Below are 25,019 nucleotides of genomic sequence, written 5' to 3'. Positions count from 1 at the left end.
TGTAGTGGTCGGGCATTGAGTCTGACTCAACTTCACACCTTGTAACACAGGCAAGAACCCTTTCTTTGACTGATCCATTTTGAACTTCTTCAAAACTTTATCAAGGTATGTGCTTTGTGAAAGTCCAATTAAGCGGCTTGATCTATCTTTATAGATTTTGATGCCCAATATATAAGTAGCTTCACCAGGTCCTTCATTGAAAAATTCTTATTCAAGTATCTTTTTATGCTATCCAGAAATTCTGTATTATTTCTAATCAACAATATGTCATCCACATATAATATTAGAAATGCTACAGAGATCCCACTCACTTTCTTGTAAATACAGGCTTCTTCAAAAGTCTGTATAAAACCAGATGCTTTGATCACACTATTAAAACGTATATTCCAACTCCGAGAGGCTTGCACAAGTCCATAAATGGATCGCTGGAGCTTGCACACTTTGTTAGCACCTTTAGGATCGACAAAACCTTCTGGTTGCATCATATACAACTCTTCTTTAAGATATCCATTAAGGAATGCAGTTTTGACATCCCTTTGCCAAATTTCATAATCATAAAATGCGGAAATTGCTAACATGATTCGAACAGACTTAAACATCGCTACGGGTGAGAAAGTCTCGTCGTAGTAAACTCCTTGAACTTGTCGAAAACCTTTCGCAACAAGTCGAGCTTTGTAGACAGTAACATTACCGTCAGCGTCAGTCTTCTTCTTGAAGATCCATTTATTCTCTATGGCTTGCCGATCATCGGGCAAGCCAACCAAAGTCCATACTTTGTTCTTATACATGGATACCATCTCAGATTTCATGGCCTCAAGCCATTTCACGGAATCTGGGCTCATCATCGTTTCCTGATAGTTTGTAGGTTCGTCATGGTCAAGTAACATGACCTCCAGAACAGGATTACGGTACCACTCTGGTGCGGACCGTACTCTGGTTGACCTATGAGGTTCGGTAGTAACTTGATCAGAAGTTTCATCATCAGTATCATTAACTTCCTCACTGATTGGTGTAGGAATCATAGAACTAATTTCTGTGATGAAATACTTTCCAATAAGAGAGAAGGTACAATTACCTCATCAAGTTCTAATTTCCTCCCACTCACTTCTTTCGAGAGAAACTCCTTCTCTAAACAGGATCCATTCTTAGCAACAAATATATTGCCTTCGGATCTATGATAGAAGGTGTACCCAACAGTCTCCTTTGGGTATCCTATGAAGACACATTTTTTCGATTTGGGTTCGAGCTTATCAGGTTGAAACTTTTTCACATAAGCATTGCAGCCCCAAACTTTAAGAAACGACAACTTAGGTTTCTTGCCAAACCATAGTTCATATGGTGTCATCTCAACGGATTTAGATGGTGCCCTATTTAACGTGAATGCAGCCGTTTCTAAAGCATAACCCCAAAACGATAGCGGTTAATCAGTAAGAGACATCATAGGTCGCATCATATCTAATAAAGTACGATTATGACGTTCGGACACACCGTTACGTTGTGGTGTTCCCGATGGCGTGAGTTGCGAAACTATTCCACATTGTTTAAAATGAAGACCAAACTCATAACTCAAATATTCACCTCCACGATCAGATCGCAAAACCTTTATTTTCTTGTTATGATGATTTTCCACTTCACTCTGAAATTCTTTGAACTTTTCAAATGTTTCAGACTTATGTTTCATCAAGTAGATATACCCATATCTGTTCAAATCATCTGTGAAGGTCAGAAAATAACGATACCCGCCGCGAGCCTCCACACTCATCGGACCGCATACATCAGTATGTATTATTTCCAATAAGTCAGTTGCTCGCTCCATTGTTCCGGAGAACGAAGTCTTAGTCTTCTTGCCCATGAGGCATGGTTCGCAAGCATCAAGTGATTTATAATCCAAAAGCCCATCAGCATGGAGTTTCTTCATGCGCTTTAGACCAATATGACCTAAACGGCAGTGCCACAGATAAGTTGCACTATCATTATTAAACTTATATCTTTTGGATTCAATATTATGAATATGTGTATCACTACTATCGAGATTCAACAAAAATAGACCACTCATCAAGGGTGCATGACCATAAAATATATTACTCATATAAATAGAACAACCATTATTCACTGATTTAAATGATAACTGTCTCGCATCAAACAAGATCCAGATATAATGTTCATGCTTAACGCTGGCACCAAATAGCAATTATTTAGGTCTAAAACTAATCCCGACGGTAGATGTAGAGGAAGCGTGCCGAGGGCAATCACATTGACTTTGGAACCATTTCTCACGCGCATCGTCACCTCGTCCTTAGCCAATCTTCGTTTAATCTGTAGCCCTTGTTTCGAGTTGTAAATATGGGAAACAGAACTAGTATCAAATACCTAGGCGCTACTATGAGCATTAGTAAGGTACACATCAATAACATGTATATCAAATATACCTTTCACCTTGCCATCCTTCTTATCCGCCAAATACTTGAGGCAGTTCCGCTTCCAGTGACCAGTCCCTTTGTAGTAGAAGCACTTAGTCTCAGGCTTAGGTCCAGACTTGGGCTTCTTCACTTGAGTAGCAACTTGCTTGCCATTCTTCTTGAAGTTCCCCTTCTTCCCTTTGCCCTTCTTCTTGAAACTAGTGGTCTTGTTAACCATCAACACTTGATGCTCCTTCTTGATTTCTACCTCCGCAGCCTTTAGCATCGCGAAGAGCTCGGGAATTGTCTTATCCATCCCTTGCATATTATAGTTCATCACGAAGCTTTTGTAACTTGGTGGCAGTCATTGAAGAACTCTGTCAATGACACTATCATCAGGAACATTAACTCCCAGTCGAGTCAAGTGGTTGTGGTACCCAGATATTCTGAGTATATGTTCACTGACAGAACTATTCTCCTCCATCTTGCAGCTATAGAACTTATTGGAGACTTCATATCCCTCAATTCGGGCATTTTCTTGAAATATTAACTTCAACTCCTGGAACATCTCATATGCTCCATGACGTTCAAAACATCGTTGAAGTCCCGATTCTAAGCCGTAAAGCATGGCACGCTGAACTATCGAGTAGTTATCAGCTTTGCTTTGCCAGACGTTCGTAACATCCGGAGTTGCTCCTGCAGCGGGTCTTGCACCTAGAGATGCTTCCAGGACGTAATTATTCTGTGCAGCAATGAGGATAATCCTCAAGTTACGGACCTTGTCCGTGTAGTTGCTACCATCATCTTTCAACTTAGCTTTCTCTAGGAACGCATTAAAATTCAAGGGAACGGTAGCACGGGCCATTGATCTACAACAACATAGACATGCAAAATACTATCAGGTACTAAGTTCATGATAAATTAAAGTTCAATTAATCATATTACTTAAGAACTCCCACTTAGATAGACATCCCTCTAGTCATCTAAATGATCACGTGATCCATATCAACTAAACCATGTCCGATCATCACGTGAGATGGAGTAGTTTTCAATGGTGAACATCACTATGTTGAACATATCTACTATATGATTCACGTTCGACCTTTCGGTCTTAGTGTTCCGAGGCCATATCTGTATATGCTAGGCTCGTCACGTTTAACCCGAGTATTCTGCACGTGCAAAACTGGCTTGCACTCGTTATATGTGAACGTAGAGCTTATCACACCCGATCATCATATGGTGTCTCAGCACGACGAACTGTAGCAATGGTGCATACTCAGGGAGAACACTTATACCTTAGTGAGGGATCATCTTATAATGCTACCGCCGTACTAAGCAAAATAAGATGCATAAAGGATAAACATCACATGCAATCAAAATAAGTGATATGATATGGCCATCATCATCTTGTGCCTCTGATTTCCATCTCCAAAGCACCGTCATGATCACCATCATCGCCGGCTTGACACATTGATCTCCATCGTAGCATCGTTGTTGTCTCGCCGACTATTGCTTCTACGACTATCGCTACCGCTTAGTGATAAAGTAAAGAAATTACATGGCGATTGCATTTCATACAATAAAGCGACAACCATAAGGCTCCTGCCAGTTGCCGATAACTTCTACAAAACATGATCATCTCATACAACAATTTATATCTCATCACGTCTTGACCATATCACATCACAACATTGAAAGAACATGCGGTGCCCCCATGTTTGGTTTTGGTAATTAATGACAATCTCTATGGACAAATGGTTTCCTTGAGTTATATTTGAAGGTTTTGTCCATAGGCTTTTCTTGGAGTACATGTGTTGGTTTGAAGGAGAGTTTGTGTCGACCAAGGTGCTATTCAAGGAATTAAACAAAGATTGGTCATTTGAGAGTTGAGCTTATTGCAAGCATGTCTTGAAGAAGAAGATTGTGTGATCATTCATGTTTACCTTCAAGACATCATCCAAACGAAGAGATTTGGAAAGATTCAAGGTTGATCAAGACTAAGTCAAGAGTGGATCAAGTTGATCAACTCACAAAGAGTAGAAGATGTACCGAGAGGGATCAAGTGATCCCATGGTATGGTAAGCATTGTCCATTGCACTTTGTGTACTAACCCATGGTCTATGTGAGAGTCTATGTGGGGTTAGGTACGTGTCCATGGGCTTGCGTCAAGAGGATGATATCATACAACCCATGGGAAGGATGACATCAAGTGGTGATCGTCATCAAGATTGCCGTGTGCAATTTCAAGTGGAGAATCACGAAGAGATCAAGTGCTTGAAGCTTGCCATCCATTGTGGTGTCAATGGACTTGTGAAGATGTGCCGAAGAGTGGCTCACCCATAGTGGAGTATGGGGGAGCAATCATCTAGTCTTCATCGACCCAACACAATCAAGAAAGGTGGTCCATCTTGAGGAGGACAAGATCGTCATCATCTAACTCAAGTGGATCATGTGCAAGGCAAAGGTTTGCCCTTGATAGGTTTTCTATTTTACCGGTCTCATGGTGGTAGTTGGGAGACCGGGTTATAGAATCGATAGCCGTACTATCAAGGGGGGCTCTCAAGTGAGTAGCTTGATCGTATCGTTCGTCGAGAGCTCAAACCATTGCATCCTTGCATCATGTTTCTTGGTTCTTGTTTGGTTCTCTTTGTGAGTCTTAGAGCTTATGGTCATCTTGATGACAAGCTTGAGTTCATCGAAAACGGAGTTCGCATGCGTCTTCTATGATGTTTTCGGTGTTGTAGGTTTTACCGGTCTTATCCGAGGAAGGGTCCTCACAATTTTATTATGGGCCTTTTCTAATTTGCTTCTTATTGTTATTTCTTTCAAGATTGTGTTAGCCCTTGTCGCTAACTTTCCAACAAACTTGGTTTCATCGAAAACGGAGTTCGCATGCGTCTTCTATGATGTTTTCGGTGTTGGAGGTTTTACCGGTCTTTTTCGAGGAAGGGTTCTCACCATTTTCTTATGGGCCTTTTCTAATTTGCTTCTTATTGATATTTCTTTGAAGATTTTGTTAGCCCTTGTCGCTAGCTTTCCAACAAACTTGGTTTCATCGAATTCGGAGTCCGTTTGCAAAAGTTGTGGCAGTTTTGGTGTTCTAAAAAGGCTGCAGCGGTACTACCGCAAATTGGAGCGGATGTGATTTTTTACTACCGCTCCAGAGCAGTACTACCGCGGATCCTACAGCGGTAGTACCGCTCCGGACCAAAAACTCATCCCAAGTCTTGTGGTGGTAGGCCCGAATGTATTTTTTTAGTACCGCTCGCAAGCAGTAGTACCGCTACCATTTGCGGTAGTACCGTGAGGTCGAGCGGTAGTACCGTGAGGACGAGCGGTAGTACCGCTCCGGTGGTTCTTCTGGCCTTTTGCCTCCTCGCTGTTGTTTTTAAAAGGGGTACTTCCGCCCTAGCGGTAGTACCGCTCCTTGGAGCGGTAGTACCGCTCTGTGCGGGCTGTGAGCATAACGGTTGGATTTTTCCCCACCTATAAAAGGGGGTCTTCTTCCCCAATGAACCTTATCCTTTTAGCTCGTGTTCTTCCCCCATTGTTGACCTTCTTCGAGCTTGCTAACTCTTAATCCCTCCAATGATTCTTGCTAGTTCTTGAGGGAAAAGAGAGAGGAGATCTAGATCCACGTTTCCACCAATCACTTTCTCCTCTAAGTGAGGGGAACCCCTTGGATCTAGATCTTGGAGTTCTTCGTGTTCTTCTTTCGTTTTTTCTCTCATTTTCTTCCCTAGCATTAGTTGCTTTGGTGGGATTGGTAGAGAAGGACTTGGGCACTCCGTGTGCCCTTGCCATTGCATTTGGTGCATTGGTTTGAGTTCTCCACGGTGATACGTGGAAGTGAAGTTTGAGAAGCTTATTACTCTTGGGTGTTTGGGCACCCTAGAGCTTGTTCCTCTTGGGTGCCTTGGCGCCCTAGACGGTTGGTGGTGTTCGGAGCTCAATCATTGTGGTTTAAAGCTCCGGTCAAGTGTCGGGGTCTCCAATTAGGTTGTGGAGATCGCCCCGAGCAATTTGACGGGTACCGGTGACCGCCCCCATGGGTTGCCAAAGTGTACGGGTTCGGTGACCGCCCCCAAGGGTTGCCATTTGTACGGGCTCGGTGACCACCCCCAAGGGTCCCTTAGTGGAATCACGGCATCTTGCATTGTGCAAGGGCGTGAGGAGATTACGGTGGCCCTAGTGGCTTCTTGGGGAGCATTGTGCCTCCACACCGCTCCAAACGGAGATTAGCATCCGCAAGGGTGTGAACTTTGGGATACATCGTCGTCTCCGCGTGCCTCGGTTATCTCTTACCCGAGCTCTTTACTCATGCGCTTTACCTTGTGATAGCCATACTGTTTCTTGTAATATATCTTGCTATCACCTAGTAGTTTATCTTGCTTAGCATAAGTTATTGATGCACATAGGTGAGCCTAGTTGTTGTAGGTTTTGTGCTTGACAAATTAACCACTAGGTTTATTCCGCATTTGTTCAAGCCTAAACCGTAATTATTTTAAAGCGCCTATTCACCCTCCCCCTCTAGGTGACATCCACGATCTTTCAATTGGTATCAGAGCCTCGTCTCTCTTTGTTAGGCTTAACCGCCTAGAGAGTAAAGATGTCGACTAGGGGATTAGGATTCTCTCACACTCTTAGTTTCGATGGCACAAATTTTGATGTTTGGGTAATTCACATGCTTAATCTCTTTAGGGTCATGGACCCAAATTTAGAGTGAATTGTAGATATGGGTTTTTCTCCTCCAAAGGATCCTCAAAGATTATCTTTAGATGATGAGAAAAACTCTTATCTCAATGCTCAAGCTTCTAATGTGATTTTCAATGCTTTGATCAATGTAGTTATATTTCAACTCACGTCGTTCCGGGATGCTCATGAGTTGTGGACAAAGCTTCAAGATAAATATGGCGTGTCCAAGTTTTGTGGGGATGATTGTTCTCCCTCCACATCTGGCCGTATAGTCTTCTCAACTTCTTCTACTTCACCTACATGTGGCTTGCCACAAGGTAATGATATGGTGAGTAGTGTTGTTCATTGCAATGATGATAGTATGTTTATTGTGGATGATCCTTCATCACTATCTTATTGCAATGCTCCTTCTTTGGGCTTTAACACTTCGAGCACTCCAAATGTTTCACATACTTGTGTTGATAGTCCTTGCATATCATGTAGAAATTGCTTGACTAAATCTCATGATGATATGTTTACTATGTCTTGTTGCCATGATAAAAATGCATATATGTCCTCAAATTGTTGTGCTAACAATGTAGAGGAAACCCGACACCCCATGGAACAAGATGTGGTCTTGAATGGTGCTTCAACGGATCCTACATCATCATCTATTGCATTTTGCCTTATGGCCAAGGCTTCAAAGGTATCTCCCACTTTGAATCCCAATATATCTTGTGATGATGGCAAGAGTGATGATGATGTTGATTATGATGAAGAGAATGATAATGTTGCCTCCTTCAAAACTAAGGGGGAAATGATTTTTAAAGCTCTTCACAAAAATAAACTTGCTCGTTCCAACTTCATGGAAATCATGTCTCTTGCCATTGAAGGCAAGAAATACATTGAGGAGTTGGAATCTCATCTAGAGGAGCATGAGGTCACCATTGAGAAAATTGAAGCTCATGAGCGTGATTACGCGAATGAGATCGCGGAGCTATCTCAAACTCTTGAACATGAACAAACCACATCTGAATCTCTTGAGGAGACCTTTGCTCTAGAATTATCTAGACTAAAGGAATCTCATGATAGAGCACTCGAGGTGGCCAATGATTTCAAAACTAAAAATGCTAAGCTTGAAGTTGCTCATGCTAGACTCCTTGAGGATTTTGAGCACCTCGAAAATGGCTCAAGGGTCATCAAGGGTGAGCTCATCAAACTCACCGAGTCTCATGCTCAACTTAAAGCTTCATATTCAAAAGAGCTTGCCAAGTTGTCTTCTCCTCTTGTTGATAATGATGATGCTTGTGCTACTAACTCTATCTCTTGTGAAGCATCCATATTAAAGGAGAATGTTGAGCTAAGGGCTCAACTTGAGTTGCTATCTAGCAATTATGGGATGTTGGAAGAAAATCATGTAAACCTCACAAGCTCTCATGATGATCTTCTAGTATCCCATAATGTGCTAAAGATAGCTCATGAGTCCATGCTTGCTAAGGTAACATCTAGTGAGCCTCATGTGGATACTAGCACTACTTTTGGTCAAAAATGCTATATTGCCTTGTGCTAGTCCTCGCGATTCATCCATGCATAACATTGGTACATCTTGTGATGGATTTCTTTCATTGCCTTGTTGCTCTAACGATGAAGCTTATACTTCCTCTAGTACTTGTGTTGAGACTAACCATACAGAGAAAATCAAAGAGCTCAAGGCCCAAGTCACTTCTTTGAAGAAAGATTTGGAAAAGAGTCATGAAGGAAAATTCACACTCAACAATATCTTGAGTGTGCAAAAATCCCCCAATGACAAAGGTGGACTTGGATTCAACTCCAACAAGAAGAAGAAGTCCAAAGTGAACAAAAAGAAGGGCCAAGAACAAGTCAAGAATTTGGCCAAGATTGTTTGCTTCAAGTGCAAAGTAGAAGGGCATCATGTTAGATCTTGCCCATTGAAGAAGAAGGCCATTAGTGACAAGCAACAAGGAAGCGGCCACAAGTTCGATCTCATGCTCAACCACAAGTTGAAGAAAGTCCTCTTCCCAAGAATCCTCAAGCTAATGCTTCTCAAGTTGAGAAATCAAGTGATAAGAAAGTGAAGAATAGACGTTGCTACTTATGTCGTGAGAAAGGTCACCTCGCCTCTTCATGCACTAGTGGTAACTTATCCAACCCAATTATTATTGATGATATCTATTCTCTTGGGAAGGATAAGGTTGGCAATGTGTTTGCGAAAGTTGTTGGTACTCAAAGTGGTGTCAAGAAGAGAACCATTTGGGTAGCCAAGCCTATTATGACTAACCTCTTAGGACCCAACTTGGTTGGAGACCAACAAGTTCAAACTTGATCAATAGGTGTTGTTGGAGGGCACTGGAGACTTGGCTACTTTATGAAGAATTAAGGGGACTTCATCATTCTAATTGTCTCAAGCCAAGTTATTCGAATTATCAAGTTTCTATCTTATATCCAATGTTTCTCCATGCGGTAACTCGTGCTTAAAGTGTTTACATTGATAGTTACTTACCCCTTTGCATGTTTGGTTTTGTTCCTTGCATGTGTTTGTATATGTTGTGCTTCCAACTTGATTATCTTGTGCAATCAAGTATGTGTGTGTTGGTTTGCACATCATGTACGTGTGTGTCATGCATTGAGCCTTTTGCATCTTGTTCTTTTCTTAGTTGGCTCTTGTGAGAGATTAATGGAATATCCCATTATGGGGGAGTGATGTGCTTTGTGCACCTCACAATCCTATATATGTGTGTACATGAGTAATACCATCTAGTATTGATATTTCAAGATTATCTAGTCGCTATGTGGTATGTCTTCTCATGAGAAATTAAAATTCTATATTGTCCATTAATTATCTCGTGTTGGATCGTTATTTTGCCTCTTGTTTATCTTTAATTGGTATCACATTATGGGGGAGTAATATGCTATATGTATACTACTAGCCTAGAAAATGTGTACATTTGAGATATTGTCACCTAGAATTGATATTGTAAATTATCTTGTTCCTAGGTGGCATGTTAGCTCTACAAGTTGCAATTTGCTTTTTGTTTGGTCTGAAGATGATGTCGGATATCCTTTTTATCTACCACCAGGAATTATTTCCAAATACTTCTTGTCTTTTGACAATTGGTACTCACTTATGTGTGGTAGAAATTATTGATCATCTTTACATTGGCCTTTGCTTTTATTTGCTTTTTCTCTTGCCTAGGATTGTGTCAACTCCCATTGTATTCCATACCACTTGCGGATCTTGTTGATTTCTTGACCTTGTCTAGTGTTTTCTAGATATAGTGAAAGTGGTGATCCCACCCCGTGCATTCTGTATCCAAATGCAAATTCTCTATAATGCACTAGTCTTGGGGGAGCCATCCTATTCTCTATAAAACACTCATCTTGTGATCCTTATCAAGTGTGTGTTTGTGGAAGGCAAGCCGTTTCTTTTTGGTGCTTTGTGCCATCATGAAACTCTGTAGAGGGCTTGGTTTGTTTGGAACCATTCTCTCTTTTGGGAGTTTGACATCTTTCTTTTTGAATGTATCAATGGATATCTCATTCCTTGATGTATCTTTTATGGATATCCTCCAAGTGATGATTTATTCATTTGGTATATTTTCTTCGCTTGGTATTTCTTTGTCTTTTGGTCTTGGTTCTTGAAAGTCTTGAGCATGCATATTTACTTCTTGTAGTTTCTTTGGCATGTTTTCTTTCTTTGACCCAATATATAGGGGGAACTCCACCAAGTCTCAAATTGGATGAGATGTGCATGAAATTCATTTTCATATCTATATGCACATATTTATGTGTAGTTTGTCCTATGTGTTGTTGGTTCTCTAACTCTTTGGTCCCAATGAGTTTGGGTACCATTTTGTTTGTGTTGTTGTTCTAGGAACAAGTGGAGATGCATTGGATGCTCGGCTCACTCACAAGGAAGGTGGTGTCACCATGTGCTTATTGGAGTCAAGCTAGGATGATTAATGAACTACTATCTACCTTTAATTGGCATCTACTACATCCATCCAATGGTATCTCGGTAACAAGTATCATCATCTACTTCATGCACACATTTCTTGCATCAACCTTTCGTAGGTTGTATCATGGCATGTTATCCATTCTCTCTTGTGATACTTTTTTCCTTTCTCAAAGCATCCCAACAATGATGTCTTGTTGCTAGTTGTGATGTCTTTGATGTTCGTGTGGTTGGAATTCATTTATATGCAATAAGACCATATCTAGCCTTGTGCTATGCTCTCAAGCAAATATCTTATTGGTATATGTATGACTTTCGTTTGGATATCTTGTTCCTTCATGTTGTAACTATTTCGGGTGTACATCCTTCTTTGTAGATATATATCATCATGATTTCGTCTACCTAGAACCTTATACACTTGAGAGAAATTACATCTCTAGATGATATCCTTTCTTTCACGCCCACCTTGCCTTTCTTATGTTATTTCTTTGGTGGCTCCGTGAAAGCTTTTGCCTTGAGTGTGTATCGTATCTCGTTGCATCTTGATGCACTCTTGTGTGGTGAAGATTATTTTCCTCATGCTTATCTCTACGAGGCTTTTTCCATCTTAATTGGTATCCCTCGTCTTGATGAGGCTTTCATCTTCTATCTTCGCCACGGGTTGTCACAAGCATAGGTTCTCTATATTCTTATTAGTAAGCTTGTGAACCCATTTGCTTGTTGTGTGTGGGAATGATAGGCCTTGCACTGTGTTGCCTCATTCTTTCAAGACTCTATTGATGCTTAATGCTCATCCGTACATTAGTCTTCTCAAGTGCATTGCCTTGACTCACACACATCATTTTGGTTGAGCCCATTCTTAAGTTGCCTCTTTCACCTATTGCTCTACCATGTGTTTGTTACATGTACTAGGCTTAGTTTCCTATATGCTCACTTGCACTTGTTGTAAGTTTCTATTGATTTTGGGGGAGCTATGATCCTATTTTATGCACTTTGTTTCCAAATTCAAATATTCTTATGTGTGCACAAATCATGGGGAGCCTCTCTAGTTTCTTTAGAACACTCCTTTGTTCATATCATAATATCTTTTATTCATGTAGCTCGTAGGATCTTTGGCCTAGTTGGTTCAATTGGTATCTTTTGATAGCTTGCTTAAATTGGTATCTTTTGATTTCTTGATTGCTTGTTTCTCTCTTTGTTATGTCCTTGTGGCACATCATTCCTTTAGCAATCTTGGTGCCTCAATATAGTTGGTCTTCCTCCAAGTATTACCGTTGGATATGTGTATTGCATTCCACTCTCTTGTTGAGAAATACACAATTTATGGAAGAACACAATTTATATTGGCCTTCTATGCTTTTCGCCCATTTTGGCAATCGATGCCAATGGGGGAGAAGTTTCAGAGAGTTTTGTGGAGAAGTCTTCAGAGTTTTCTCCTTGCTTTGGTTTTGTTCCTAAGCATTTGCATCTCAAACACATGCATTATTGGTTGTTGCATTGCTTGGTGATGCATAATTCCTTGTATAAACTCTCGTGAAAGTGATTGTCATCAATTACCAAAATGGGGGATATTGAAAGAACATGCGGTGCCCCCATGTTTGGTTTTGGTAATTGATGACAATCTCTATGGACTAATGGTTTCCTTGAGTTATATTTGAAGGTTTTGTCCATAGGCTTTTCTTGGAGTACATGTGTTGGTTTGAAGGAGAGTTTGTGTCGACCAAGGTGCTATTCAAGGAATTATCCAAAGATTGGTAATTTGAGAGTTGAGCTTATTGCAAGCATGTCTTGAAGAAGAAGATTGTGTGATCATTCATGTTTACCTTCAAGACATCATCCAAACGAAGAGAGTTGGAAAGATTCAAGTTTGATCAAGACTAAGTCAAGAGTGAATCAAGTTGATCAACTCACAAAGAGTAGAAGATGTACCGTGAGGGATCAAGTGATCCCATGGTATGGTAAGCATTGTCTATTGCACTTTGTATACTAACCCATGGTCTATGTGAGAGTCTATATGGGGTTAGGTACGTGTCCATGGGCTTGCGTCAAGAGGATGATATCATACAACCCATGGGAAGGATGACATCAAGTGGTGATCGTCATCAAGATTGCCGTGTGCAATTTCAAGTGGAGAATCATGAAGAGATCAAGTGCTTGAAGCTTGCCATCCATTGTGGTGTCAATGGACTTGTGAAGATGTGCCGAAGAGTGGCTCACCCATAGTGGAGTATAGGGGAGCAATCATCTAGTCTTCATCGACCCAACGCAATCAAGAAAGGTGGTCCATCTTGAGGAGGACAAGATCGTCATCATCTAACTCAAGTGGATCATGTGCAAGGCAAAGGTTTTCCCTTGATAGGTTTTCTATTTTACCGGTCTCATGGTGGTAGTTGGGAGACCGGGTTATAGGATCGATAGCCGTACTATCAAGGGGGGCTCTCAAGTGAGTAGCTAGATCGTATCGTTCGTCGAGAGCTCAAACCATTGCATCCTTGCATCATGTTTCTTGGTTCTTATTTGGTTCTCTTTGTGAGTCTCAGAGCTTATGGTCATCTTGATGACAAGTTTGAGTTCATCGAAAACGGAGTTCACATGCGTCTTCTATGATGTTTTCGGTGTTGTAGGTTTTACCGGTCTTATCCGAGGAAGGGTCCTCACCATTTTCTTATGTGCCTTTTCTAATTTGCTTCTTATTGTTATTTCTTTCAAGATTGTGTTAGCCCTTGTCGCTAGCTTTCCAACAAACTTGGTTTCATCAAAAACGGAGTTCGCATGCGTCTTCTATGATGTTTTCGGTGTTGGAGGTTTTACCGGTCTTTTTTGAGAAAGGGTTCTCACCATTTTCTTATGGGCCTTTTCTCATTTGCTTCTTATTGATATTTATTTGAAGATTGTGTTAGCCCTTGTCGCTAGCTTTCCAACAAACTTGGTTTCATCAAATTCGGAGTCCGTTTGCAAAAGTTGTGGCAGTTTTGGTGTTCTGAAAAGGCTGCAGCGGTACTACCGCGAATTGGAGCGGATGTAATTTTTTACTACCGCTCCAGAGCAGTACTACCGCGGCTCCTACAGCGGTAGTACCGCTCCGGACCAAAAACTCGTCCCAAGTCTTGCGGTGGTAGGCCCGGATGTATTTTTTTAGTACCCCTCGCAAGCAGTAGTACCGCTACCATTTGCGGTAGTACCGTGAGGTCGAGCGGTAGTACCGTGAGGACGAGCGGTAGTACCGCTCCGGTGGTTCTTCTGGCCTTTTGCCTCCTCGCTGTTGTTTTTCAAAGGGGTACTTCCGCCCTAGCTGTAGTACCGCTCCTTGGAGCGGTAGTACCGCTCTGTGCGGGCTGTGAGCATAACGGTTGGATTTTTCCCCACCTATAAAAGGGGGTCTTCTTCCCCAATGAACCTTATCCTTTTAGCTCGTGTTCTTCCCCCATTGTTGACCTTCTTCGAGCTTGCTAACTCTCAATCCCTCCAATGATTCTTGCTAGTTCTTGAGGGAAAAGAGAGAGGAGATCTAGATCCACGTTTCCACCAATCACTTTCTCCTCTAAGTGAGGGGAACCCCTTGGATCTAGATCTTGGAGTTCTTCGTGTTCTTCTTTCGTTCTTCCTCTCATTTTGTTCCCTAGCATTAGTTGCTTTGGTGGGATTGGGAGAGAAGGACTTGGGCACTCCGTGTGCCCTTGCCATTGCATTTGATGCATCGGTTTGAGTTCTCACGGTGATACGTGGAAGTGAAGTTTGAGAAGCTTATTACTCTTGGGTGTTTGGGCACCCTAGAGCTTGTTCCTCTTGGGTGCCTTGGCGCCCTAGACGGTTGGTGATGTTCGGAGCTCAATCATTGTGGTGTAAAGCTCCGGGCAAGCGTCGGGGTCTCCAATTAGGTTGTGGAGATCGCCCCGAGCAATTTGACGGGTACCGGTGACCGCCCCCAAGGGTTGCCAAAGTGTACGGGTTTGGTGACCGCCCCTAAGGGTTGCCATTTGTACGGGTTCGGTGACCTCCCCCAAGGGTTGCCATTTGTACGGGTTCGGTGACCGCCCTCAAGGGTCCCTTAGTGGAATCACGGCATCTTGCATTGTGCGAGGGCGTGAGGAGATTACGGTGGCCCTAGTGGCTTCTTGGGGAGCATTGTGCCTCCACACCACTCCAAACGGAGATTAGCATCCGCAAGGGTGTGAACTTCGGGATACATCGTCGTCTCCGCGTGCCTCGGTTATCTCTTACCCGAGCTCTTTACTTATGCGCTTTACCTTGTGATAGCCATATTGTTTCTTGTCGTATATCTTGCTATCACCTAGTAGTTTATCTTGCTTAGTATAAGTTATTGGTGCACATAGGTGAGCCTAGTTGTTGTAGGTTTTGTGCTTGACAAATTAACCGCTAGATTTATTCCGCATTTGTTCAAGCCTAAACCATAATTATTTTAAAGTGCCTATTCACCCCCCCTCTAGGCGACATCCACGATCTTTCAAACATGCCCTGCAAAAACAAGTTAGACGTCCTCTACTTTGTTGTTGCAAGTTTTACGTGGCTGCTACGGGCTTCTAGAAAGAACTGTTCTTACCTACGCATAAAAACCACTACGATTTTTCGTCAAGTGTGTTGTTTTAATCTTGAACAAGGACCAGGCGTAGTCAAACTCGATTCAACTAAAGTTGGAGAAACAGACACCCGCCAGCCACCTATGTGCGAAGCACGTCGGTAGAACCAGTCTCTTGAACATGGTCATGTAATGTTGGTCTGGGCCGCTTCATCCAACAATACCGCCGAATCGAATTAAGATGTTGCTGGTAAGCACTATGACTATAATCGCCCACAACTCTTTGTGTTACACTCGTGCATATAACATCTACGCATAGACCTGGCTCAGATGCCACTGTTGGGGAACACAGTATTTAAAAAAAATACCTACTATCACGCAAGATCTATCTAGAAGATGCATAGCAACGAGACGGGAGAGTGTGTCCACGTACCCTCGTAGACCAAAAGCGGAAGCCTTTAGTAACGCGGTTGCTGTAGTCGAGCGTTTTTGCGATCCAACCGATCCAAGTACCGAACGTATGGCACCTCCATGTTCAGCACACATTCAACACGATGACGTCCCTCGAGCTCTTGACCTAGTTGAGTCCGAGGGAGAGTTCCGTCAGCATGACGGCGTGGAGACGGTGATGATGAAGTTACCGACGCAGGGCTTCGCCTAAGCACTACAACGATATGACCGAGGTGTGTAACTATGAAGGGGGGCACCGCACATGGCTAAGAGAAGACTTGGTGTGCCTTTGGGGTGCCCCTCCCACGTATATAAAGGGGGAGGAGAGGAGGCCGGCCATAGGGACGCGCGCCATAGGGGAGTCCAACTAGGATTCCCAATCCTAGTTGGAGTCCCCTTCCTTTCCAAGAGAGGGGGGAGAGGGAAGGAGGAAGATGGGAGAAGGAAAGAGGGGGCACCGACCCCCTCCCTAGTCCAATTCAGTCTGGCCATGGGGGGGGGCCTCCCTTGTGGCCCTCCTCTCCTTGCCACTAAAGCCCATGAAGGCCCATGAACCTCCGGGGGGGTCCGGTAACCCCCGATACTCCGAAACTTATCGAAACTAACCGAACCATTCCGGTGTCTGAATGTAACCTTCCAATATATGAATCTTTACCTCTAGACCATTTCGAGACTCCTCGTCATGTCCGTGATATCATCCGAGACTCCGAACAAACTTTGGTTCATCAAATCACATAACTCATAATACAAATCGTCATCGAACATTAAGCGTGCGGACCCTACGGGTTCGAGAACTATGTAGACATGATCGAAACACATCTCCGGTCAATAACCAATAGCAGAACCTGGATGCTCATATTGGTTCCTACATATTCTACGAAGATCTTTATCGGTCAAACCGCATAACAACATACGTTGTTCCCTTTGTCATCAGTAGGTTACTTGCCCGAGATTCGATCGTCGGTATCTTCGTACCTAGTTCAATCTCATTACCGACAAGTCTCTTTACTCGTTCCGTAATACATCATCCCGTAACTAACTCATTTGTCACATTGGTTGCAAGGTTCATAGTGATGTGTATTACCGAGATGGCTCAGAGATACCTCTCCGATACATGGAGTGACAAATCCTAATCTCGATCTCTGCCAACTCAACAAACACCATCGGAGACACCTATAGAGCATCTTTATAATCACCCAGTTACGTTGTGACGTTTGATAGCACACAAGGTGTTCCTCCGGTATTCGGGAGTTGCATAATCTCATAGTCAGAGGAACATTTATAAGTCATGAAGAAAGTAATAGCAATAAAACTAAACGATCATAATGCTAAGCTAACGGATGGGTCTTGTCCATCACATCATTCTCTAATGATGTGATCCCGTTCATCAAATGACAACACATGTCTATGGTTAGGAAACTTAACCATCTTTGATTAACAAGCTAGTCAAGTAGAGGCATACTAGGGACACTCTGTTTTGTCTATGTATTCACACATGTCCTAAGTTTTCGGTTAATACAATTCTAGCATGAATAATAAATATTTATCATGATATAAGGAAATATAAATAACAACTTTATTATTGCCTCTAGGGCATATTTCCTTCGTCTCCCACTGGCACTAGGGTGGGGGGGTGCCAAACATGGCTGGGGAGCTTGGATTGAGGGAGAGCGTGAGCCTGGGTTAACCTTGTTGGCCTTCTTTGGCGACAGCAGTAGCACTACTAGGGAAAAGCTTATAGGCACTAGTAGCGCGGGTTTATACCCCTCGCTACTACTAAGTTGATAGTAGTAGCGTGGGTTTTTAACCCTCGCTACTACTAAGCGGTCTCTACCGTGTCCCCCGGGACATGTCATAGTAGCAAGGGGTATAAACCCACGCTACTACTAAGTTGATAGTAGTAACGCGGTTTTATACCCCTCGCTACTACTAACTATGAGGTAGGTGAAGTCCCCATATCGTCGGTCGAATCCCTCCTCTCTCCCTCACTCTCCCCCATCTCTCCATAGGCTCTCCTATGGTTCTCCTGCCCAAGCACACCTCCTCCTCCATGGCGCCCAACGAGTTCACCTCCCCGCGTCGCTGACGACAGAGCACCTCACCACCGGCGACCATCCCCACTGCTACCTCCATCTCCTTCCTCTACCCTCGTTTTTCTTTCTCTCTCTCCCTCTGCATTGACTCACCCTCCCATGTCCTTTCCCGTGCAGGTCGTCGCCATGGACGACCAGGAGCTCACTGCCTTGGCTATGAAGAGGAGCCTCACGCTGCCGCCTTGCTCAGCCATGGATCCGAGCCCTGTGCAGCAACCGTCGTTGGATCTGGTCTCCCGCCGCCCTTCCGCACCTTCGGCGACCCCTGACGGCGCTGGATCGAACCATTGCTGCCATTGACAGCACTCACAGGATCAAGATTTTTTTTGTTTTTTAATTAATAGTAGTAGCGCGGGTAGCACACACGCTACTACTAACATGCGTAGTAGGAGCGCGGGTGCACCCCCGCTGCTACTACAAGTTAGCTGTAGCGCCGTAGTGTTGGGGAACGTAGTAATTTCAAAAAAATTCCTACGCACACGCAAGATCATGGTGATTCATAGCAACGAGAGGGGAGAGTGTGATCTACGTACCCTTGTAGATCGACAGCGGAAGCGTTAGCACAACGCGGTTGATGTAGTCGTACGTCTTCACGGCCCGACTGATCAAGCACCGAAACTACGGCACCTCCGAGTTCTAGCACACGTTCAGCTCGATGACGATCCCCGGACTCCGATCCAGCAAAGTGTCGGGGAAGAGTTCCGTCAGCACGACGGCATGGTGACGATCTTAATGTACTACCGTCGCAGGGCTTCGCCTAAGCACCGCTACAATATTATCGAGGACTATGGTGGAAGGGGGCACCGCACACGGCTAAGAATATGATCACATGGATCAACTTGTGTTTCTAGGGGTGCCCCCTGCCCCCGTATATAAAGGATCAAAGGGAGGGTGCAGCCGGCCAGGAGGAGGGTGCGCCAGGAGGAGTCCTACTCCCACCGGGAGTAGGATTCCCCCCCCCCCCTTTCCTAGTTGGAATAGGATTCGGGAGGGGGAAAGAGGAGAGAGAGAAGGAAGGGGGGGCGCCGCCCCCCTCTCCTTGTCCTATTCGGACTAGGGGGAGGGGCGCGCGGCCCAGCCCTGGCCACCTCTCCTCTCTTCCACTAAAGCCCACTAAGGCCCATATACCTTCCGGGGGGTTCCGGTAACCTCCCGGTACTCCGGTAAAATCCCGATTTCACCCGGAACACTTCCGATATCCAAATATAGGCTTCCAATATATCAATATTTATGTCTCGACCATTTCGAGACTCCTCGTCATGTCCGTGATCACATCCGGGACTCCGAACAAACTTCGGTACATCAAAATGCATAAACTCATAATATAACTGTCATCGAAACCTTAAGCGTGCAGACTCTACGGGTTCGAGAACAATGTAGACATGACCGAGACACGTCTCCGGTCAATAACCAATAGCGGAACCTGGATGCTCATATTGGCTCCTACATATTCTACGAAGATCTTTTATTGGTCAGACCGCATAACAACATACGTTGTTCCCTTTGTCATCGGTATGTTACTTGCCCGAGATTCGATTGTCGGTATCTCAATACCTAGTTCAATCTCGTTAGCGGCAAGTCTCTTTACTCGTTCCGTAATACATCATCTCACAACTAACTCATTAGTTGCAATGCTTGCAAGGCTTATGTGATGTGCATTACCGAGAGGGCCCAGAGATACCTCTCCGACAATCGGAGTGACAAATCCTAATCTCAAAATATGCCAACCTAACATGTACCTTTGGAGATACCTGTAGAGCACCTTTATAATCACCCAGTTACGTTGTGACGTTTGGTAGCACACAAAGTGTTCCTCCGGCAAACGGGAGTTGCATAATCTCATAGTCATAGGAACATGTATAAGTCATGAAGAAAGCAATAGCAACATACTAAACGATCGGGTGCTAAGCTAATGGAATGGGTCATGTCAATCAGATCATTCACCTAATGATGTGATCCCGTTAATCAAATAATAACTCTTTGTCCATGGTTAGAAAACATAACCATCTTTGATTAACGAGCTAGTCAAGTAGAGGCATACTAGTGACACTCTGTTTGTCTATGTATTCACACATGTATTATGTTTCCGGTTAATACAATTCTAGCATGAATAATAAACATTTATCATAATATAAGGAAATAAATAATAACTTTATTATTGCCTCTAGGGCATATTTCCTTCATGTAGTAGTAGCGCGGGCACCCGTGCTACTACTAGATGTTTAAACCGCGTCACTACTAGCCTTTTTACTAGTAGTGTGGGGTTGGTGGGATTGGCCTTGACGGCTACTGTTCGGGGGCTCCCCAGTGTCGCCTCACAGAGCGACATGGTAGCGAAAGTTCCTCGTTCCAAAAAATATTGGAGGACCTTTAAAAACATACATTCACCATAAGATGGATGCATAGAAAATGTTATACGCATCCATGAATGTATGTTCTTTTCTCAAAAAAACTCATCCAATCTATTAATAATATGTTGCAAGGATACAAAGATGTTCAGAAGTATCACAAATTGTAAATAGGTCTAAGGACCACCTAGCGACAATTACAAGCATATGAGCGAGATGAAGACATAACATCTCATCGCTTCTTTCTCATCATAGCCAAAAAAAACTTGTTGTGGTAGAAAAACTGTAAGTCCTTGTGCTAAACCCCTAAGGATCAGCGCACCAGAAAAACAACCACCATCGACGATGAGAAGCATACATCAGAAAGGCTATACCTATAAACACACCAACAAAACAAGGGTCGGACAAATCCTCATGGATTGTCCGATGGTCCACATTCTAGACTTCTAGTCAACAATTGGTGGATCCAACGGTTGGCGCTATTGAGTGGCAGCCGGTGTGCTCCGCATGGTGCAGTTGGCTTCAGCTTTTGCGCTGTACTCCTTGGTTTTCGGGTTGGTTCATGGTGGTGGTGGTTGGTGGGCTTGTCGGCATCGGTGTGAGTCGATGTGCGGCCATGGTGGTGTTGCTACCTGGGTGTGAAGACCCTGTCTCGGCTTTGTGCCATCACCCGTGATGGCGGTGGCTATGGCCGTCGTTGAACTTTCTGGAGGCATCGCTGCATTGTTGTCGCACTCCTCCTACGCGGTTTCGGTCATCGCTACAGCTCCGGTAGAATCCCTTTGATGTTGTAAGATTGGACGTTGGCGACGTCTTGGTATCGTATTCCCCCTTGGAGGCTTCTTCTTTGGAGCTAGGCATTGGCGAGCGGGGCCAGTGGATGGTGGATGGCGGCGATGTTGGTGTCGAGGCTTCTGTGGCAACGACGATGGAGGGAGGTGTGTTGTCAGAGACGCGACACTGGTCGTGATAGTCATCTTTTTTACGGCTTGTCTGCGGGATTTCCTTGACTTGTATGTTGTTGTGAAGTCGAAGCTGTGGTAGTGGGGTCCAGGTGGCGTACGACAACACGTGATTCGTTTGGTGATCTCCCACGGCGTGAGAAAATGGAAAGATTTGCATATAACCGGGGAACACTTGTGTAGGATCTCACATAAGGTGAGATCTATGAGATCGATTTTTTAAAATTACATGTTTAAACATTCTTACTTTTTTTTGTAGACACACATTATTGTTTGATGTACAACCTCAAAAAGTTTCAGCTCATATTTCAACTTACATTAATAGGAAAAAAAGACAAAATCAGATGTGAATAGTGTCAATGTACTATTCACCCAAAGCTGCTACTATTCACATTCAAATCTATCTTTTTTGAACCTCTAAGTGTGCATCGAGTTTTGAGCTGATTTTTTTGGAATTGTAGATATGCCTCACATGAATGTTGTCAAATAATTTCAGATTTTTTTAAATGTCTAATATTTTTTATTTTTTTGGGTTAATCTCACGATCTCACCTAAATGTGAGATTTCATACAAGTCTCCCCCATATATACAATCTGGGTTGAGTCAACAATTGCTTATGGTGAAGTCGTTGCTCAAGGTTTTAGGGGTGACGATAACGCCTTCTAGGGGAGGAGTGATGACAATGATACTTATGTAGGGGTGGAAATTGGTAGCGGATAATCCGAAATATCCGATATTCGTATTCGAGAAAATGCCTATTCGTATCCGAAACATCCGCATCCGAACCAAAATGGAAATGGTATCCGAATTTATTAAACAAATAACAAATAAAATATGGTACGAGATTTTGAGACAAATATGGATATGGAAGTGAATATATCCGTATCCGAATAAGATTATGGGAGGTAATTTTTAAAATTCTAGACCCAATATTCCAATTATCCAACATAAAAGCCAAATAAGTGGTTAAATTTTACTCTTTATATGATTAAACTTATAAATTATTCTGCATTACAATAGTATTTATTCATAAACCTATTTATCATTGACTTATTGTATGTCACAAGTTGATTATTTCAGGTCACATAGCTATCGACTAATTTACTTAAGCAATATGTTGATATTATTCGTATCCGTTCCGAATCAAGAAAATATCCGATACGTATCCGTATTCGAATAATATCCGAGCCGCATCCGTGTCCGATAACATCCGTATTCGGATTCGTATTCGTTTTGAAAATATGAAAATGGAAGTGGCAAGAGCACTATCCGATCCGCATCCGATCCGTTTCCACCCCTATACTTATGTGTTGTCTCCACGAGGCAGGCGTGTGGGGTATCATGTGTGTGCCGCTTAATGGTTTGTGATGCTTCTTGGCCGGTTTTTCATAATTAATTGAACGATTCTCTTCTACTTAACTAATGGATGAGATAAATCTTTTACCTCTGTTTTGAAAAGAAAAAAACAAGAACAGATAATCACAACACGGCAGTGCTAACTTCCAACGATAAACAATGTGTTAGAACGCATTCTGCAATGCCCCAAAAATAAACCTCGAGATAACCCACGTCTCAAGTTACTCTGAACTGATATCAACCCAGAAGCAAAGAAGTAGCATAGTTAAAGTTGAAAAAACTGAATCTGGCGCTTCCCTTATGTGGATTGAAATGTTGAGCCTTCCAATGTGGTGCCAGGGGACAAATTATATATGAATTTCCTCGGTACAAGCAAACCATAACAGGTGCCGCTACAGAAGCAACATGATAGGAATTTCAACACAACAAAATCAGAACCCCAGAGAAAGGGAAAAAGGGGGGTTAACGTGTTCCATCCATCACTTGCGCTTCTTCTTTTTTGAAAGGTCTCCATCACTTGCGCTTCATCCCACGCCTATGCATCACTTCATTGATGTACAGTATGCCCTTGCCCTTGTACACCTCCGGCGGCTTGCAGTTCCGGACGGCGCCGGCGAAGTGGTGCACTCTGTTCTTGTCTAAGCCGGTGCAGCACACGATGTTGGGCTTGAAGCAGAAGACGCGGACAGCGGGTGGGGCGGTGAACTGCACCTCATGGCTGTAGCCCAGCTTCAGGAACAGCTCACGGCCTTCGCCCTCTGTCCTTGCTTTGAAGCCAACTCCAACGAGTTTTAGAAACCGGAAGAACTTTGACTCCATTTGCAGGCCGGACAAAATGGTTCGCCCTGCAGTAAAATACTTCACAAGGAAACTGAGAGTAGGGTCTTTTAATCAGAACAGTGGACATTCAACTGGACAATACACAAATACTGCCATTATCAAGGTGAAAGCAGAAGATAAATTTTGTATTTATAGCAACACGTATACACTTTATCGGAAAAAAACAACAGGTATACAAAACAAGATCACACTTTGATCAATTCTTTTCTAAAAAACAACAGAATGAGAGAGTAAATCAATAAGAACATCCCATACTATCGAACAATACAAGTTTCTTAGCTACAACTCCCTCCGTTCTAAAATAACTGAAGTTTTAGATTTTTCATAAGTCAAACTTATATAATACAACCAAATACACATAGTACGAAAATATTTTTCATAAGGAATCTTATGAGACTAATTTGGTGTTCGAAATTTTAATACTACTATATTTTTCTGTGGATGTGGTCAAACTTAAACAAATTTAACTTTGGACAAACCCAAAACTTCAATTAACAAGCATAGATCAGTGAATTATCAGGGCAGACCTAACTCCTAACAGATCTCCATTGCATATTTGGGGGAAAACGGAGAGGGTAGCAACGAATTCCAAGCACGGTAGGGTTCGCCACCAGCAGTAGAAAAATACTGTAGAAATCAGTCCAGCTCCTAACAGATCTCCATTCCATTTTTCACGGTAATCCAGTAGAGCTGAGGAGGAGTGTGAATGAGAAGTACTACCTTCGGAAGGCTGAGGGGAGTGTTCGGCGCCGAGGTGCGGATGAGTGGCGTCAGAGTCTGGATGAACGGCGAACCCTGCCTACGCCGTCGCTGGGGAACAGGGGCGAGGCCGCAGAAGAAGAGGGCACGTTTTTACGTGGGCTGGACCGCTCTAGGCTTAATAGGCTTAATGCGAGCGCCTATACCTCGTTTCTTGCCAGAAGTACGGGACGATCGCCCACAGCGCAGCTCAAACGGGCGGAGTGCAACTTTTAAAAAAAATTAGTGGTGTATTTAAAAAATATATGTTTTAAAAAAATTCAATCATGTATTTAAAAATGTTAAACATCTATAAAGAAATATTGCTGACGTACACAAAAATGTATACTGTGTATGGAAGAAAGTAGACATAAAAATATAGTTTCAAAAAACATCTTAATCATGTATTTAAAAAATGTAAAACCTGCACATATAAAATGTTTCTGGTGTATACTAAAAATGAGCAATGAGTATGCAAAAAAGTAGACATCAAAAATGTGTTTTAAAAAGTAGTAATCATGTTTCAAAATTTGTTAAATGTGCGTACGAAAAATATTCTTGATTTATAATTTTTTTTTAATTAAACAAAAAAACAATGGAAACCAAAGAAAAAAAGAAAACCAGGAAACAAATGAAGAAAAACAATAGA

General features: G+C 42.9%; 1 protein-coding gene across 1 annotated transcript; it reads right to left on the bottom strand.

Annotated features, from left to right (window-relative positions):
• Nucleotides 1-23,084: 23,084 nt before the first annotated feature.
• LOC125555881 (large ribosomal subunit protein uL6m-like) lies at nt 23,085-24,482 on the bottom strand. The gene is made up of 2 exons (XM_048718690.2): nt 24,353-24,482; nt 23,085-23,637 (listed from the first exon to the last, which is right to left on the bottom strand). Exon 2 carries the CDS (start codon nt 23,609-23,611, stop codon nt 23,306-23,308), a length of 306 nt encoding a protein of 101 aa, XP_048574647.1. The 5' UTR covers nt 23,612-23,637; nt 24,353-24,482; the 3' UTR covers nt 23,085-23,305.
• Nucleotides 24,483-25,019: the final 537 nt, after the last annotated feature.

This window comes from Triticum urartu, chromosome 5A (assembly GCF_056163025.1).
Source record: "Triticum urartu cultivar PI428250 chromosome 5A, HENAU_Tu73, whole genome shotgun sequence".
Taxonomy (NCBI): Eukaryota; Viridiplantae; Streptophyta; class Magnoliopsida; order Poales; family Poaceae; genus Triticum; species Triticum urartu.
The sequence above is the reverse complement of the archived record's forward strand: the minus strand, read 5'-3'. Positions and strand labels throughout refer to the sequence as shown.

Bases quoted from the DNA above. Each gene is read 5' to 3' on its own strand.
- LOC125555881 (XM_048718690.2), bottom strand. From the start codon at position 23,611: ATGGAGTCAAAGTTCTTCCGGTTTCTAAAACTCGTTGGAGTTGGCTTC.